The sequence below is a fragment of the Mus pahari genome, chromosome 5 (genome assembly GCF_900095145.1).
Source record: "Mus pahari chromosome 5, PAHARI_EIJ_v1.1, whole genome shotgun sequence".
Taxonomy (NCBI): domain Eukaryota; kingdom Metazoa; phylum Chordata; class Mammalia; order Rodentia; family Muridae; genus Mus; species Mus pahari.
The window spans coordinates 63,591,150-63,609,702 of record NC_034594.1 but is presented as its reverse complement, the minus strand read 5'-3'; the positions used below and the strand labels follow the sequence as shown (position 1 = coordinate 63,609,702).

Genomic DNA, 18,553 nt, shown 5'->3' with positions numbered 1-18,553 from the left:
CTTAGACAAATATCACTCCCCCCACTCCCTTGTTCCTTTCTCCTTCTCCCTCATTCTTTGTCTCCTGTTTTTGTCTTATTCCCTGCCCTTTGTCCTCTGGGGCAAATAAATCTCCTTTGTGCTGATAACTTGGTCTTGGGGTGTCCTGAGCCCCAACCATAAAATCATTACATTACAACTTCATATCTGCAATTTTGCTACTGCTGTGAACCATAAATATCTGATGTTGGAGAATGTCTGATGCATGACCCACACATTGAGAACTGCTGCCCTAATAGTTCCTACCTGGGAGTGAGTCTGCCTCCAGAGAACATCTGGTGATGTCTGGAGAGACTGTTGACTGTTGCAACTCATCTATACAAGGACCTATGTGATTTTTCTGGGTTGCTTTTGTTTTGTTTTTTGTTTTTTTTTTGCAAAGGAGTCTCATGTAGCCCAGGCTGGACCCCAACTTGACATGTAAACAAATATGACTTTAAACTTTTGATCTTCCTGCCTCCCTTCCTAGAGTACTGGGACTGCAGGTATCCACCACCATACCTGGTTTTACGTGGTTCTGGGGATTGCACCCAAGGTTACATGCATGCTAAGCATGTAAGTACTCTACCAGCTGAGCCCCAGCCACATACAGTGTCACAGCCACACCGGCCTGCTCATCATCTTACCGCTTGCCGACCACCAACTAGTCCGACACACAGCAGTCAAGTGTCTTCGGACATTAGCTCAATGACTCAAGACTTCACTTTCCACCCATGGGTCACAGGTGGTGCCCCCCAGTGAGCCCAGTAAGAACATCACCATGGGTGGGGACCCCAGTGAAGGCAGAACAGGTCAGCATCCTGCCCCGCCTGTCTATGCCAAGCTCCTCCCTCTGCTGGGGGCTGCTTGAGTGGAGCTCTGGTTGCAGTGTGACAGCCTCCACTCTGACATCTGGGTCCTTGAGTAGCCTAGGCTGGCTTCAAAGTCACTACTGAACCTAGCATGACCTTGAGTTTCTGGTTCTCCTGAATGCTGGACTGTAGGTACGAGCCATGTCCCCTGATGTGTGTGATGCTGCTGATTAAACCCAAGGCTTTACTCACGCCAGACGGCTAGCAGCTGAGCCACTTCCTAGCCCCAGAAGTGTTGGTAATCCCACACAGAGGAAGCTGTGCTCAACCTCTGTGGAGCAACCGTTGATGTGCACTGGATCTCTACGGTGTCCACAGCAGGCTCTTGAGCCAGTTATGACCACGGCTACTGCTGCTTGATTTGAATCACTGGTCCCCAGCTGTGGGCACTGTCGTGCGTGGCGTGCATGGCGTGCATGCAGAGCCCAACAGCCAGCCATAACAGCCCAGTGGGAGAAAACCGGAGAGTGCACAATCTATCACAGCCAGAAAGCATCCCTCACTAAGTTAACCGTAGAGTCTTTTTTTTTTTTTTTTTCCCTTCAGGACAGTTTCTTAACACTGAAAGAGCGTTCCCAACCTCCCTGAACAGCCAGCTGGTTTACCTGAGGATGCCCTGAGGGAATGGAGGACACAGTAGACTAAGCCATGAACCGAGGTGTCAACTACTGAATCAGGTCAGTGAAAGCTCCGGGCATTCTTAGGCTTGGTGACAAAGGTGCTCTGCTGGCAAGCCACCTCTTCAGCCACAGGAAGGCCTGGAGCTGAGGCTTCCCTTAGATGCTGCTCGCAGGCCTGGGGTAGCTGGTGATCGTGACCTGAAGATCATCAAGGAGAGTGTTCCTAGGGGCAGCTCAGGAGGGAGAGTGGCGCTCTACCAAGGGTCTTGCACAACAGTGCACCAGGAATCGCTCTAAGTCACATGCTTCCTAAATCAAAGTTTGTTTGTTCTGGGCTAAGTTTAGTCTGCAAACACATTTTTTTTTTTTAAAAAAAAAAAATGTGAGCACAAAAAAGGGTGGACGAAACAAGTGCTTGGCCCAGGTGGGAGCAGAAAAGGGCTGGGGCTCGACACCCTCAGTGGCTGGCACCCAGAGGATAAGGGAGCTGACAAACCCCTTGGGCCAGGCCCATTTCTGCCATGCCTCCACGGTGCTAAAGCACACCTATGGAACCCTCCTGACAAAACATCCAGAGAGGTTCAGATCACTGTGGGACATTCAAGGCCTCAGCCTGCACCCGAGGGAACAGCCCTGGGTGACTCTGTAACCAGAAGAGGGCGTGTACAGAAAGTGAACCCCTTTACCCTGAAGTAAGGACAGTCGTGGAGCAAAGGTGAAATGGGACCTGCTACCTCTAAGATACCTGAATCCTTCCTAGGATACAAAGACATAAACAGACACACCCAGAAAGCTGAGTGACCAGCGTGACACCGAGAGGAGACCCTGGCTCACAGCCAGGAGAGAACTAGCGACAGTCTCAGCCACACACAGCAACTAACACAGCAGAACACTCGCAGCCAGCCCCTGATGACCAGTGCACCCGAGTGATGGGGAGGACCAAGCGCTGGCTGATTCCCAGGAGTCTCATTCTTCACAACAGGCAACGGGGCAGAGCAAATAGTGGGCACACAAATGTTCCTGCCAGGATCTGTGCAAAGAGTCAGGAAGTCTGTGTCGGGAGCTAGGGAAAGGTCATGGTTCCCCCAACCATGATTGAAGGCTAACGGTGTGAACCGCCATGGATTTGGGGGTGGGAGTACAGGACATACATCTGTGTGAGAGGCAGCACCAAGGGGACAGGATCTCAGCAGGTGACTCTCGCCACACTGAGCCTGGAGTGGAATGGCCATGTGGACAACTGCAGGAATCCTTAGAAGACCTTGAGAAGTCACAGGAGTGCGGATGGCTACAGTTGCTAAGCTTCCGCCAGAGCAAGGGCCACACAACAGGGAGAGGAGCCATACCTGGCTCCATTCCTCAACAACTGAACAGGCCACACTGAAAAAAAATGGGGACAACCACCACAGCCATTGTAACACTTGACAAACAAAGGAGAGTGTAGATGTGGCTTCCCCTCAAGGTCCCCGTTTCCTAGGTCTATCACAGAGTAACTCTCGTTTCCGCACATCCTTACCTGGAGACGTGGGGAGAGCAGACGGTTAGTTCCCAGTTCTTCTGTTTGTCCACGTGAGGATTCACTTAAATGAAAATGTCTCACGGACTCCTAAGTCCTGGAGAGTCACTACTGGGCCTTGGGACTCACTTGAAATACGGCTCACATTTCAACTAGAGAACTGGCCAGGGGTCTCTGACACAGTTGGCTGCCCTCTTACACAGTCCTATCCAGGCAGAACTTTGGAAGGACTGTCCCTCACCTGGCCCCACGTATACTCATCATCTGGAGTAAAATGGCAGAGAAAGAAAGGCTGGGCCATGCAATTTCACAGCCATAGGCTGGCCAGTCCTCTCCACCCAGAATGGCTGGATGTACGATACTGTCCTCAAACTTTACAAAGGGCCAGACACCTTTAATCCCAGTGCTCAGGAGGCAGACCTTCGTGAGTTTAAGGCTAGCCTGGTCTACACAGTGAGTTCCATGACAGCCATGGCTATGGAGAGAGACTCTGTTTCAAAAAACTGACCACCACCGCTACCTCTCCACAGCAGAGGAACGAAAAGCACACTAACAAGAACAGAATGCCCTCAAAAGTGTAGTTAGGCTGGACAGGGGTGCATGCATGGAACCCCAGCACGGGAGGGGCTGAAACAGGATTCTAAGTCTCAAAACAATAAAAATATCCACAAAAGTCCTATTAAGCTACAGAGTGAGCTGTAGAGCAGCTTAAGTGTACACATCTTTAAAGGTCTGGAGGATGTGTGTTTAACCCAGGCAGATGGGAAGCTATGGGAGGCAGCTGAGTTGAAGGAAGAGGTTTGTGTTCTGCCGAATTTACTGTTAAATTGCGGTTTTCAAGCCAAATGTTCATATGGCCCTAACCTTTATTGATAAACTGGCCAGCAGGTCGTACAGGGATGAGTTGGCACCAGGTTCCCTCTAAGTGCACGGTGGTGACTTGTGTAACCTGAGCACTAGGCATGCATTCTGTAACAATGGGGACCCAGAGAGTGGAGAGATAGCTCAGAGCTTAGGGGCACTTTCTGTTCTGGAAGAAGATCTGAGTTCAATTCCCAGCAATGATGTTCGATACTGTATTTACACACACACATAAACAAGGCAGCATTTTGGACACAGTGGCCTGGGCATGAGCAGACAAGGGCAGGCAGAAGAGCCTCTCTCCTCTCCTGGAGTCTGTGAGGCCTTCTGCCAGTATGGTGCTTCTTTTTTTCTGGATAGAGGGATGACTCACTGGGTTTATGTGACAGGGCACACCTTGCTGTGTTCCACCTGCCCACCCATTCCTGCCAACTACAGAGCCTACTAGAGAAAGGTTACTTCTGCTCATCTATGCTGCCCCCATGTGGCTGCTCTGTGGTAAGGCCAGCTCTCGATTGTTTATGCTGCTCCCGTGTAGTGGTTCTCTGGTAAGGGCAACAGTACAGGCTTAGCAAGTTGTCCAGACGTGAGTGACTCCTGGACTCAGCAGGGAACCTATTTCTCCGCAAATGAAACCCATGCTCGCCAATGAGAGCTTTGCCAGTGTTAACGGCGATCCCTGCAAACCCTCTGGGCAGTTCTTCTGTCTTGTATTCTAGTCCAGAAGGGTGTGTGTGAAGCAGTCCAAATTGGAAACCAGTACAGTGAATTTTACAAACAGCAGTAGGCTTCAGGTGGGTGGTTTGAAGCCCCTCATCATGCAGGCTTCACAAGAAGGTGCATTCCTAAAACCTAGATAGCCAACCCTTGCATCTTTAAACCCAGCCAGCTCCTAAGATTTCTACATGCTAACTCTCCTGTGGCCACATCCTAAGGCACAGACTACAGAGCCATTCTCTGCTTTTCTCTTGAGTGCAGAGTGGCCAGCATGGCCAGCAGCTCTAGGGAAGAGTTCTTTAGTACCTGAGTAAACACACAAGTATAACTGATCTGCAACCTGGGACCACATCCTTGTTCCAGGGAACAGAACAGAGAACAACCAGCCCTATGCTTCAATATTCAGATAATTGCTGGCAGCAGTGGCTAGATTATCATACAGCCTCCTATCTATCTATCTATCTATCTATCTATCTATCTATCTATCTATCTATCCATCTATCCATCCATCTATCCATCTGTCTGTCTGTCTATCTGTCTATCTGAATGAATCTGAGGCCTGGTTCAGTTAAGAGTACCAGCTGCTCTTGTAGAAGACCTGGATTTGATCAGCAACCATATAGTGGCTTAAAACTGTAACTCCAGTCCTAGGAGACCTGGCACTCTATTCTAGTCTCTGTGGGTACTGCATCCACAAGGTACACAGAAATATATGCAGGGAAAATGACAATATACATAAAATTAAAGAAACAAATATTAAAATTTGGAGAGATGGCTCAGAGGTTAAGGCTGCTCTTCCAGAAATCCTGAGTTCAATTCCCAGCAACCACCTGGTGGCTCATAACCATTTACAATGAGATCTGGTGTCTCTTCTGGCCTGCAGGCATACATGCAGGCAGAACGTTGTATACATAATAAATAAATAAATTGGGCAGTGAGATGGCTCAGCAGAAGAGCTCTTCCAAAGGTGCAGAGTTCAAATCCCAGCAACCACATGGTAGCTCACAACCACCCATAATGAGATTTGACGCCCTCTTCTGGTGTGTCAGAAGACAGCTACAATGTACTTATGTTTAATAATAATAATAATCTTTTAAAAAAATAAATAGAGAGCTGGGCGTGGTGGTGCACGCCTTTAATCCCAGCACCCGGGAGGCAGAGGCAGGTGGATTTCTGAGTTCGAGGCCAGCCTGGTCTACAAAGTGAGTTCCAGGACAGCCAGGGCTATACAGAGAAACCTTGTCTTGAAAAACCAAAATAAATAAATAAATAATAAGTAAAAAATAAATAGATCTTTAAAAAGGTATTAAATTTTAGCTGGGTGTGGTAGCACATGCTTTTAATCCCAGCACTTGGGAGACAGGCAGGTGGATCTCTTGAGGCCACCTAATGAGTTTCAGGACAGCCAGGGCTATGTAAAAAACAAATTTAACTTGCTTTTAAATTATAAAGTATAAATACTTAGAAAAACTCATTATTTTTTATTTTAATTTTAAGGGCATACAGAGAAATGAAAAGTACTAAGAAGCTCCCTTCAGGAAGGGGGTGGGGGTCTCAGGAGCTGATCTCTGACTGTGCTTCCTGGCCCGTGCAGCCAGAACACGTCACAGTGCTTTGGATGCACAGAATATCACCTAATAAAATTTCCTAACTGTGCCCCCTGGCTGTAACAGCATGACAAGCCATGCAGCTGCAGTTTCTTCTTTGCCATGGGTTGCTGGGAAGCTAGGGACAATCTGGGGTCAGCAGTTCGGAGGTACAGTGACCATGACGGGGTCTATCAGACCGTTTTTTTTACCCTGGCTTTTATTTGGCTTGTCCTTATTTTTCTTTCAATCACAATCTATTTTTAGTCTCTACATTTTTTTCATTTTCCATATTTATGTTTCTTTGTCTTTCAATAACCTGCTTTAAACCTACTTGAGTATGAGGGATGGTGTAAATTTTAAAAATACTACAGGCAACCTATTTATGAGGATTCTAATGTGAGTGTGTGAATCCTACTTCAAAGTTGCACTGACCCACCAGTTATGAGGATCACCAGGGACTCTGTCCAGAGTCGGTCTCACCCACCCAGCCTCTGACCAAGCTCAGGCAGGTCTGAGCTCCAGGATGCAGGTGGGCTCCTGAAATGTGAGGGTGTCCTTAGAGACACTGGTAGCCTTCCAGGGTTACGAATCCCTGAGTCCACACTGTGCACTCCCAGATGTGCTGTCCTAGGAAAAGCATGTCACTCCCCAGGAAACACTCAGCCTGGGATGCAAACCTGAGCCCAACCCCAGGGCAACACCAAACAGGTAAGGGAGTAGCCTGCTGTTCTAAAGGAGGACTACAGTTCCCCAAGTGTCGATACAGCGAGAGCCAAAGAAAAGACCAGGGAAATGGTCCCAGACAAAGGAGCTACAGCGTCCAGAGAACACACACCACACATTGACCTTTATTAGTGGCTGTGACGAGCAGGAGAGGTTGTGCTGACAAGTGGAAGTGGACAGATTAGATAAGACGATGTACTGGAGCTGATAATTATGTGATTAGTAATCTTCACCTTGTCCCTCTCTTTGTTTGGAGATAATGATCTCCCTTTTCAGGCCATGCCAGTCTCCTGCTCCCTGTGGAGTCCATGCTAAGCTTTAACTTTCTGCCCCTTCCTGCTTTAGCCTCTTTAATGCTGAGATCACAGGAGAGACTGACCCAGGCAAACATTAGAAATACACAGTGCGGGCTGGAGAGATGACTCGGCAGTTAAGGGCACTTGCTGCCTTTCCAGAGGATCCAAGTTCTGTTTCCAGAACTCAAGAACTCTGGAGATCCAAAACCTCTAGCATGTATGCATTCATATGCACACAACCACATGCAGATATACTACACAGAACTAAAAATAATAAAATAAACCTCTAAAAGAAAAGGAAAAGAACTACACATTGTAGTCAGGTGTGGTATCCCATGTCTGTAATCCTCACACTTGGCCAGTAGAAGAAGCATCAGAGTTTAAGGAAGTTCAATGTCAGTCTGATCTACATGAGATCTTGTCTCAACAAAACAAGAAAGCAAAAATAAATATACACCAGCCTGACGAATATGTACAAATGTTTTATAAACCCTATTGTGTTTGTGTATGGAGACACATGGAGGTGGGGAGATACACACACACACACACACACACACACACACACACACACACACACACACACAGAGATAAATACATGCTGGTTAAGAAGATGCCAATGTTCCTTGCTATGTTTGTGATTTTTCTTTAACCCTTTAATTTGCATAAAAAGTTAAAAAGGAAAGTCTTGTCTTAAGCCCAATCTCTCACCCCCAACTCTCTTGTATGTGTGTAAGCATGTGTAAGTACAGTCATGTATGTGGCATGTACATGCAGAGGCTGGAGAACAAAGCTGTTTGTTAACCCTCAGGCACTGTCTACCTTTTGTGGAGAGAAGGCCTCTCTCTCCCTGTCCTGCAGCTCACAGTAAGCTAGCCTGTCTGGGTGGCAAGCCTAAGGGACCTGCCTACGTGTCTTCCCAGTACTGGGGTGTCACGCATTCCAGGCCTTAGGGAGCAAACTCAGGTCCTGGTACCTGCACACCAAGCACTGTACTGAGCGCTCGCCCCAGCCCACGAGAGTTCTTTTAAAGACAAAGCAAGGTTTCAATTTGTTCCTCCTGACTCTCGGGCCTCAGTGCGCAGGAGCAGCTGCCATGGTAGATTTAAAGAGCACCTCTCCTTTCTCACCCAAAGGGCTAACCCTCAGCTGCAACCTCCTCAAAAATAGCTTTGTTTTCCTTCTGGGAGCTTCTAGCTCCTGAATGTCACTTTCTCACAGGCTTTCATTCTCTCTAATAACTTCACTTGGAAGTCTCAGGGGACAAACCCAGGATACCCCGTCTCTCGTGGCACCTCACCGTCCCAGGCCTTGTGAAGTCCACACTGTGTGCCAGGCTCTGCCGCATCTGGTTACTGAAGAGGCGGACGCAGACACTCTGCAGGTACTCGGGGGTGATCTGCAAGGGCAAGGTCATCAGGTGAAAGCTATGCAGCCTGCCCACAGGACCTCCCTCCGGTATCTACAGCTCCTGTAGCAGGACCTCAGCTACCTCAGCATCTCCTGTAGACAGACTGAGAGCGCATCATCCCCTTTGTCCTAGCCTGCTACTGTGACAAAAAATACCTTATAAAAAGCAATGTAGAGCCGGGCATGGTGGCGCACGCCTTTAATCCCAGCACTCGGGAAGCAGAGGCAGGTGGATTTCTGAGTTCGAGGCCAGCCTGGTCTACAAAGTGAGTTCCAGGACAGCCAGGGCTATACAGAGAAACCCTGTCTCAAAACAACAACAACAACAACAAAAAGCAATGTAGGGAGAAAGGGTTACTTTAGCTCACTACAGCCTGTCACTGAGGGAAAGTCAGGTTAATAGAAACTTGAAGCAGCAAGTCACATCTAGTCAAGGGCAGAGTGAATGCAAATTGCATGCTTAATACTTAGCTCAATTTCTGCACTCTTACACAGTTCAAAATCCAGATCAAGGGAATGGTGCTGCCCACAGTGGGCTGGGACTTCTCAATCAACTACCTTAAATCAAAACACTCTCCTTTCAGACATGCCTGTTGGCCAACCTGAGGCAGACACCCCCTCCCTGAGACACTCTTCCCAGATGGTTGTAAAGTATGTCAAGTTAATAATTAAAAGTAAGCACCAGAACCTCAGAGCTCTGGGGTAGAGTTAACACGCTGACCTAAGGAATAAAAACAACTGACTGATTTGAAGGGATGGGGCCCAGCAGTTAAGAGCTCTGACTGCTCTTCCACGGGACTGACTTAAATTCCCAGCAACCACATGTCTGTAATCCAGTTACAGGGGAGCCAACACTCTTTTGTTAAATACGAGCAGGCAAACAACCAATGCATAGTCCATAAAAAAATTAATAAATCATGCTTGAAAAGCGACTACAGGTACGATCACAGGCTACCCCATCTGTGCCATTCACTCAGTGCAGTTCAATTGACATGGAAACTAAATGGTTTCTCGAGCTTCTCTGTAGATTCAAGGCATAGAGTAAGTGGGCAGCCACATGTTGTGGCAAGAGTGGCACTCTCAAATCTGAAGATCTGGGCTCAAGTTTTGATTCCTGACAACATGAGGAGCTCAGTAGCCCTACCCCTGCACTTCCACTCCTGAGCCGTCAGTGGGATGAAAGGAGGGATAAGGCTGCAAATGGGCCCAGTACTGAGGAATCGCTTGAGTGGATGAAAGACATGATCAATAAGCTGTCAAGTGCATGACATGATGCTGACTTCCTGCCATAAAGGCTCAGACTGGCTTTCAACTCGAAATCCTTCTGCTTCTGCCTCCCAAGGCCTGAAATTACAGATGTACAAAACCCTACCCACCTACATACATAAGTTTAATCATGGATGGTATTGCTGGGTGTTACAGAAACAGGTATTCTGATAATTTTTAGGAGATTAATTTGACAACATCTGTCAAAACAGTGACTTAACAATTCATGTTCAGAATCTATTCTGCACTCCGGGCGCTACAGATTATATAAGAGTCCTGCTCACTGCAGCACTGTCAAAGCAGGCAAAGGTCTCCATCTCCATCACTGGAGATCTGTGAATGGGTCATCCTCACGGTGGGACCCAGAGCAAGCATTTGCACAATGAGACACGTAGGATTCCATTTTTTTACAAATGTGTTAAAGGAAGGAGGTATGGTCGTGGGCAAAGACCATCAACACACTGTGATACACAGGAACAAAACAGCAAGTTTCAGAGGAAGGATGGGTCACATGATCACAACTAAGCCTAAGAACACTGGATGCATGAGTCTACACTGCATGTATGCACACATGAGAACATGTTAGCATCAATATCAAAAAAGGGGGTGAAGGGCTGGAGAGATGGCTCAGTGGTTAAGAGCACTGACTGCTCTTCCAGAGGTCCTGAGTACAATTCCCAGCAACCACATGGTGGCTCACAACCATCTGTAATGGAGATCTGATGCCCTCTTCTGGTGTGTCTGAAGACAGGGATAGTGTACTCATATACATGAAATAAATCTTTAAGGAAGGGTAAGACCATAGTGAGGTCACTATGTCTTCCTCTGCATCCTTTCAACTTTTTGTCCTAGGCTCACGTTTCTAGGTGAGCTGTGGGCTGCAGAGACAGCTCGGTGGTTAAGAGCTCTAGCTTCTCTGTCCCAGAGGATCTGAGTTCAGATCCCAGCATCCACACCAGGGGGCTCACAAGTGCCTGAACTCCAGCTCCATGGGATCTGAGACCCCTGTTCTTCCTCCTTTAGCACCAGGCATGAAATGATGAATAAACACACATGTGCAAAACACATATATACACATACAATCTAAATGAAAATAAAAAAGGCTGCATCTTTCATGTTTTGGCCATTTTTTAAAGATTTATATATTTTTATGTGTTTCTGTGATGGGATTAAATGTATGTACAACTACTATGAAGGGCCCATATGTAAAAAAAAAAATTATTTATTTATTTAATGTATGTGAGTACACTGTCTCTGTCTTCAGACACACCAGAAGAGGGCATCGGAGCCCATTACAGATGGTTGTAGGCCACCATGTGGTTGCTGGGAATTGAACTCAGGACCTCTGGAAGAACAGTCAGTATTTTTAACCACTGAGTCATCTCTCCATGTAAAATTTTAGAAGAAAAAAAGAAAAGAAAAGAAAAGAAAAGAAAAGAAAAGAAAAGAAAAGAAAAGAAAAAAAACCCAAAAGAACAAAAAACGAAGGCAGAAACTGACAGCAAAGTAGAGCATGTGTTTGGAAGACAGGTAAAACATTGCAAGTGTTAGCATGGTTGCTGCACACCAGCCTTTTGAAGTGCAGGGTGAGAATCCCACAGCAATGTGGTCCAGGCTCCACCCACTTTCTCTGAACACAATTCGACACAAAGGGTGTATTCCTTACCATCTTGCCGCTGACCGTGGCCTCCAGAGAGTCCACCAGTTCGGCTGTGACGCCGATGAGGTTGTGGTAGTCGGCTTGGATCTTATTGTACCGCTTCAGGTAGGTCATGGCCCGGCGCTCGGCCTCCACCAGCTGCTGGTGAAGTTGCTGCAGCAGTTCTAGGAAGAGAGTCAGCCCTGAAGCCACACGCAAGGACAGCAGTGGCAGCAAACTCAGAAGCCACATAACTGTGCTCTTGTCCCAGGCTGCCTAGCCCTCGGCCACGATCTGTCACAGCACCACAGAAGTGATGACCATCAGAAGAAACGAGTCTGACAGCAAACCCTGGCCAGGATTCGGGGAAGAAGAACCCTATTCACTGCCTGTGGAATGGGAACTCGGGCAGCCATTATAGGAAACGGGATAGAGATTCCCTGAAAACGCTACATGACCAAGCTATACCACTCATGAGCTATACCTCCAGGCCTCTGTCCCACCACAGAAACACCTGCTTATCCATGTTTACTGCTATTCCATTCAGTCGAAGAAAAAAAATAAAATAAAATAAAAAAAGGAGCCTGCCTAGTTGCCCATTGACACATGAACGTGACCCACACACACAGCAGTAGCAATAGAACTGTGGGTTGATGAGTATTTTCAGAAGTGGCAGGGCAAGCTCCAAATGCTCTATCAGGATTAAGGATGTCATCTGTTATCAGGCATGCTGGTGCCAAATGCTTTTAATCTCAGCACTTGGGAGGCAGAGGCAAGTAGATCGCTAAGTTTAGGTCCCTCTTGGTTTACAAAGTGAGACTGCCTCAAAGGAAAAAAACAGAGTGCCAATTATGTTTGGGTATCAGAAAACTGGTGCAGCAAGGTCCCCAATGAAGGAGCCAGAGAAAGTACCCAGGGAACTGAAAGGGTCTGAAGCCCCATAGGAGGAACATCAACATGAACTAACCAGTACTCCCAGAGCTCCTTGGAACTATACCACCAATCAAAGAAAACACATGGTGGAACACATCTCCCAACACTGAAGGTGTTTCCAAACAGAGCATCTAAGGCAAGACCAAGCAGGTAAGGCATGGCCACTGAGGCTGCTGAGGCCGTGTCAACCAGTTCTTCTTACCTTACTGAAAGATGAAATGCTCAGGTGAAAACTATTGCCCATGGAAAAAATGCTATTTTATGTAAACACTCAAGGCTGGAATTACATTCAATGTTACAAAAATGGAAGTGCTGTCTAAAAATGGTACTGCATCTGACAAGTTTGAGGGAAAAGCTGCGCTATTAAAATAATTCCCCTGCCCCATGCTAGCTGTGTGCTTGTACTGAACCGAGGAAGGTCCTTGTCGCTGGGCTGTGACTTGGCTGTTCCCCATTTCTCTGTTTTTCCATCTCTTTGTTATCTCATATACTGGACATGCTGACACACCAGCCATCCTTAAGGAGTGGGCCTCACGGAACTACACCACACAGGGTCACAAGACACTAATTATTCAGACTTTGAAAGCCCTCATCTCTCCAAGTCCACAAATTCTCTTCAATCTCTGCTCCCTTAGAAGCTGAGCTAGCAAAGCTGTCCTCATGAAAGCTGTAGTCAGGCAACTTACCTTTGCTATTAGGTCCATTCTCCTTCTGGGTGAGGAATCCGCTCAGGAAAATGGCCTGGGGCACAGAACTAGGGTATCTCATGCTGTGAGGCTGATGGAGAAAGGACCTAAGGCTGATGGAAGAGGCTGCTCAAGACAGTAAAGCAGAGAGCAATTTCCCATGCTGTTCTGTTCCAGCCAGCACTCGCTCCATCAGTGACCTCCATGAGAACCATGTGCTACAGTGACCTCCCAGACTCCACACTGGCATGTCTGCCCCAACAGAGGCCTCTGCCCTGCTGGTAAAACCTTCCTAATATGCTGAACTCATAGCTCAGGCGGTCACTGCAGTCCTAAAACTTCAGCCCAAAGGTACAGACTTGGGGAGGGCGGTGGCTCAGGCTGCACCCAGAGCTGGGCTACCTGGCTTGCGATCCTTCATCCATGTGTCTGTCCTGCTTACATATTTCTTCCTTCTCTGCTAACATCTCCATGTGCACAGTCTGTGCAGGGCCTATTTAAAGTGACATCTCAATGACTTTCTGTACAATCAGAGTTACACAACTTCCACAAGCCACCTTTGTTCTCTTTTCTCTCTCCTTTCCTTTCTGTTTATTTTCTCCCAGGGCTGGGGAAATCAAACTCAGGCCTTGTGCAGATCCTCTAGCCTAGTATGAAATAGCTTTAAGTAGATGACTGTCCACTAGGAAAAGACACATGGCCTTTTGGACTAATAACCAGTGGCTAATCAGTCTCCTATGGGTGGGTAACTGCAATTCTTCGAATGGTCCCCATTTATAGCTGTGACACTGTTCCTCTGTACTGTCAAGTGTCCCCAGTGGAAATAGATTATGATAATGGCTGTGCAACTGTTCAACTTCTAAAAATCAATGAATTTGACACTTATGAAAGGTAAACATTATAGCATGTAAATGATACAACACAGCAGCTTAAGAAGTCTGGAACTGAATGACAAGTCCAAACATTGTGACCTCCAGGGCTCCCAAATTATTCAGTAGCCTTCTGCAAAGGAAAAATTCTTCCAAGAAGATCTTTTCAACAGGACAGATTGTTTTTTCTGTTTTCTCTACCAAGACACGGTTTCTAGGCTGGAGACACTAAAACACATAGGGCTGGAAAGATGGCTCAGTGGTTAACACAACCTCCTGAAACTCCAACTCCAGGGTATCTGACACTTTCTTTTGGCCTCTGCAGACATCTGTACTAACACACACACACACGCACACACACACATATACACACGCACACACGCGTGCACACGCGCGCACACACGCACACGCGCACAGACACACACACACACACACACACACACACACACACACGAACGCACGCACACATCAGGCCTTTCCAGGTCATGGCAAAGCCTCCACAGATGCCTCATTTGACAGCTTGCCGATGCAAAGCACTCAAGGCCAGTGCCCCTGCTGTAACACCCAGGGTCCCCACTCACTTCAGAAGGATACATAGATGGTTAAAAGCTTTGGTGTGTTATTGGCTTTAAAAATTAAAGCTAAAAACTTTTCCAGCTTCAGCTTTAATTCTGGAGTCCAAGAATCCTGGAGAAAAAATAAATAAAATTAAACAAATGAAGAAGATGTCAGCTTACTAAATAGCCACGGTACCATCAAAGCTGTGGCCATGGGTTAAATAACCCTGTCAGTTACAGAAGCCAGTGTCCTGCCAGGGTTGAGAGAGGATGGAAAACAGGTTTTCCAATGTGTGACTGATTCATCTATAAATGATCCAAGGATCCACAGCAGGTCAAATAGCTTGCATATGACTGGAATATTTCATGGATTTAAACACAAGTATGATAGGAGGCCATATTAGGCTGAATATCAAAATTATTTCGGTACACTCTGGGCACGCATACCATGGTAGACATGATGCAGACAATTATTCCTTAAGTTGCTAGACAACCCCCAAAGAAAGGGAGTCCCTTTTCTAGGCCTCATTTAGACAAGAAGAAAGACATGAAACAGGCTGTACCACCTCATGTCACAGCAAGCACTGTGACACAATTTTAGTTCAATCTACCCTTGAAAATAAATTACTTATCTTAAATAACATTTACTAAGGAAAAGAATGATATAAATTGTGAAAAAGAAAGTATGGCGATATATAATTATCAGGACTGAAGAGATGGCTAGGTGGTTTAGAGCACTAACTGTCCCTCCAGAGGTCCTGAGTTCAATTCCCAGCAACCACATGGTTGCTCACAACCATCTGCAATGGGGTCTGATGCCCTCTCCTGGTGTGTCTGAAGACAGCCTCAGTGAACATAAATAAAAAGATTTTCTAAGAATAAATGAATAAATGAATAAGTATTTTACATATATATAATTACCGTCTCATTTCACGTGCGCTGAGGTTTTGCTATGTTACTCAGGCTGGCCTTGAACTTCTGACTCTCTCCTTTTTAAAAAAATTTTATTAATTTATTTTATATATATGCTGAGTACACTGTACCTGTCTTCAGACTCACCAGAAGAGGGCATCAGATCCCATTACAGATGGTTGTGAGCCACCATGTGGTTTCTGGGATTTGAACTCAGGACCTCTGGAAGAGCAAGTCGGTGCTCTTGACCGCCGAGCCATCGCTCCAGTTCCTCCCCACCCTTTTTTTTAAATTTTTATTAACTTCTGACTCTCGTGAGTGCTAGGAGACAGGCAGGCACCACCGTGTCTGGTTTGAAAGTAACCCTCGGGCTGATAACGGACTTTACTGAGATCATTTTATTTCTATCCCTCAAATAAAAATATCTCCTACTTAAAATTGTTTTTAAATTAGACTTATCCAATTTTTTTGATGTGTGAATTTTTTGCCTGTATGTGTATGTATATGCACCATGTGCTGGCCTGGTAGCTGTAGAGGTCAGAAGATGGCACAGGATGCCCTGAAACTGGAGTTAAGGATGGTTGTAAATCAGCACTGGGTGCTAGGAATTGAAGCATTCTTTGTAAAACCAAAAAAATGTTCTTAACAACTGAGCCATTTCTCCAGTCTCCCAATCAAGATATCTTAAAAACAATCAAAACAAAGGCTGAGAACGTGGTTCAGGTGGCAGAGTACTGGTCTAGCACACGTGGGATTTGACTCTTAGTACTGCATAAAACTGGGCATGGTGGTGCATGCCTGCAATCCCAGCACTCACTAGGTAGAAGCGGAAGGATTCAAAGTTATCTCAGCTGTATGTTAAGTTCAAGGCCAGCCTGGGCTACATGAGACCCTCTCTCACAAAACCAAAGGAAGTATTTGGGACCCGTAAGCCAGTCAAACCGTTCCGGTGTCAGGTACTATTTCCTACAGCCCACAGACAGGCACTTCCCACTCAGCCACTTCTGACAATGTTCTGGAAACCAACATGGCAGGCAGGAATACACACTCTCCAGGTGTGAAGCCCTTATCTCTCCTTAACTGCTCTTCTTATTTCTACTGTTTTCAGCTTTGAGAAGATCACTTTCTGAACCTGATGAGCACTTGGTCCCACACTTCTGAAAGACAAGTGTGGGGAGCCAGAGGTGGGCCAGCTCTGATGAACAGCCGGGAAAAGCTACTCATCCGTCTCTTCCTGTGCAAAACACAGGCTTTAAAGTAAATTCGTGGCTGCTTGACTGTCTTCCCAGCACTAAATGCTCTGACCCTTCAAAATCGCCATTGGAACCTGATACACAGCTGGACTGCTGTGGATGTGTGGATGGGGCCAGCGCTCACCTCCATAGCCTTCCTCTGTTTTCCTCACAGAACCTGCAAACTTCAATTCTCCCAGCCCCCTAGTGATTGAACCTACGGTGCTCTGCATGCTAAGCAAGGGCTCCACCACTGAGTTACATTCCTGGCTTCCTTTACTTTTGAGATAATAGGATTTCATTAAATTGCCCAAACTGGCCTTAAACTTCCCACCTCAGTCTCCCTAGTAGCTGGGCTTACAGTCTGTACCACCAGGCTAGCCTTTTATCTCTTTAAATCTTTACCAACTAAGCTTACTTAACTTAGTCTCCTGCACGAACAGGCACTCAGGAATGTTCCCTGAAGTAATTATAGGCATCCTAAGTATTTCTCCAAGAGGATGTTCACTGACAGACAAACTGAGTTTACAGAAGACACATTATGATCATTACAAAGAAACTGACTAACTAGACTGGTGATGCACATTTTTTTACATTCTTTTTATTATTTATTTATGTAAATGTATGTATGCTTATATATGTGCCCAAGGAAGTGAAAGATATGTTAGCTCCATAAAGATGGAGTTCCAGGTAGTTGTGAGCTGTCTGATGTGAATGCTGGGACTCAAACTCAGGTCCTGTGCAAGAACAATATAGGCTCCTAACCACTAAGCCATTTCTCCAGTCCGTGATGCACACTTTAATCATAGTACTGGGAAGGCAGAGCACTCTGTGGGCTCAAGGCCAGTCTACTCTACATGATGAGCTCCAAGTCAGCCAGGATGACATGGCACAGTAAGAGCCAGTAAAGAAGAACAAGAAAAAGGAAGAGGAGGAGGAGGAGGAGGAGGAGGAAGAGGAAAAGAAGGAGCAAGAGGAAGAAGAGAAAGGAAGGAGGAGGAAGAAGAGGAAGAGGACAAAGAGGAGGAGGAGAGGAGGAGGAAGCAGCAGGTGGATCTCTACAAGTTCAAGGCTAGCCTGTGCTATATAGCAAGTTCCAGGACACCCAGGAGCCAGGGCTACATAGAGAAACCTTGTCTCAAGGGGATAAAAAAGACAAAGAAATTTCCTTTCCAGTTGATACTGCAACACTTATAATGAAAAAAAGAAAACACACACACACACACACACACACAAACAAAAAAATAAAAATAACTAAAAACAAAAACAAAGCACGCTGATAAAATGAGGGCCATTTAAAATCTCTGAGTGACAAGAAAGGAACCGCAGAGTCCACAAAGACAAGAGTAAGAATCCTGAGAGCAAGAAAACATGTGACCCAGAGGACTCCACCCTCAGAAAAGAGTGGGATGAAAATGCCACTGTACAGTCGGGACAGCAAGCCAGGCAAGCATCTAAGGTTTTACACTCAGAGGCTAAAGCAAGGAAATGTGTGGCTACTCTCACACAGAGGACAGAAAACCTCGCCTGAGGCCAAATCAGTGAATTTTATCCCATGTGTTCTTTTTTTATTCTTCTTCTTTTTTATTATTATTATTTTCTTTATTTACATTTCAAATGCTATCCCGAAAGTTCCCTACATTCCCCCCTCCCCCAGCCCCTGCTCCCCTACCCACCCACTCCCACTACTTGGCCCTGGTGTTCCCCTGTGCTGGGTCATATAAAGTTTACAAGACCAAGTGGCCTCTCTTCCCAATGATGGCCGATTAGGCCATCTTCTGCTACATATGCAGCTAGAGAAACGAGCTCAGGGGGTACTGGTTAGTTCATATTGTTGTTC

General features: G+C 46.3%; 1 protein-coding gene across 2 annotated transcripts in view; it reads right to left on the bottom strand.

Moving 5' to 3' along the window:
* The window catches only part of Armc9 (armadillo repeat containing 9), a 126,124-nt gene that overhangs the window by 90,587 nt on the left and 16,984 nt on the right, over positions 1-18,553 (bottom strand). For both annotated transcript variants that reach the window (XM_021198006.2, XM_029538986.1), the window contains exons 6-9: positions 14,607-14,699; positions 13,144-13,168; positions 11,552-11,709; positions 8,510-8,608 (exon numbers count right to left, since the gene is read on the bottom strand). In XM_021198006.2, the coding sequence (XP_021053665.1) occupies positions 8,510-8,608; positions 11,552-11,709; positions 13,144-13,168; positions 14,607-14,699 (375 nt within the window). The remainder of the gene's footprint in view (positions 1-8,509; positions 8,609-11,551; positions 11,710-13,143; positions 13,169-14,606; positions 14,700-18,553) is intronic.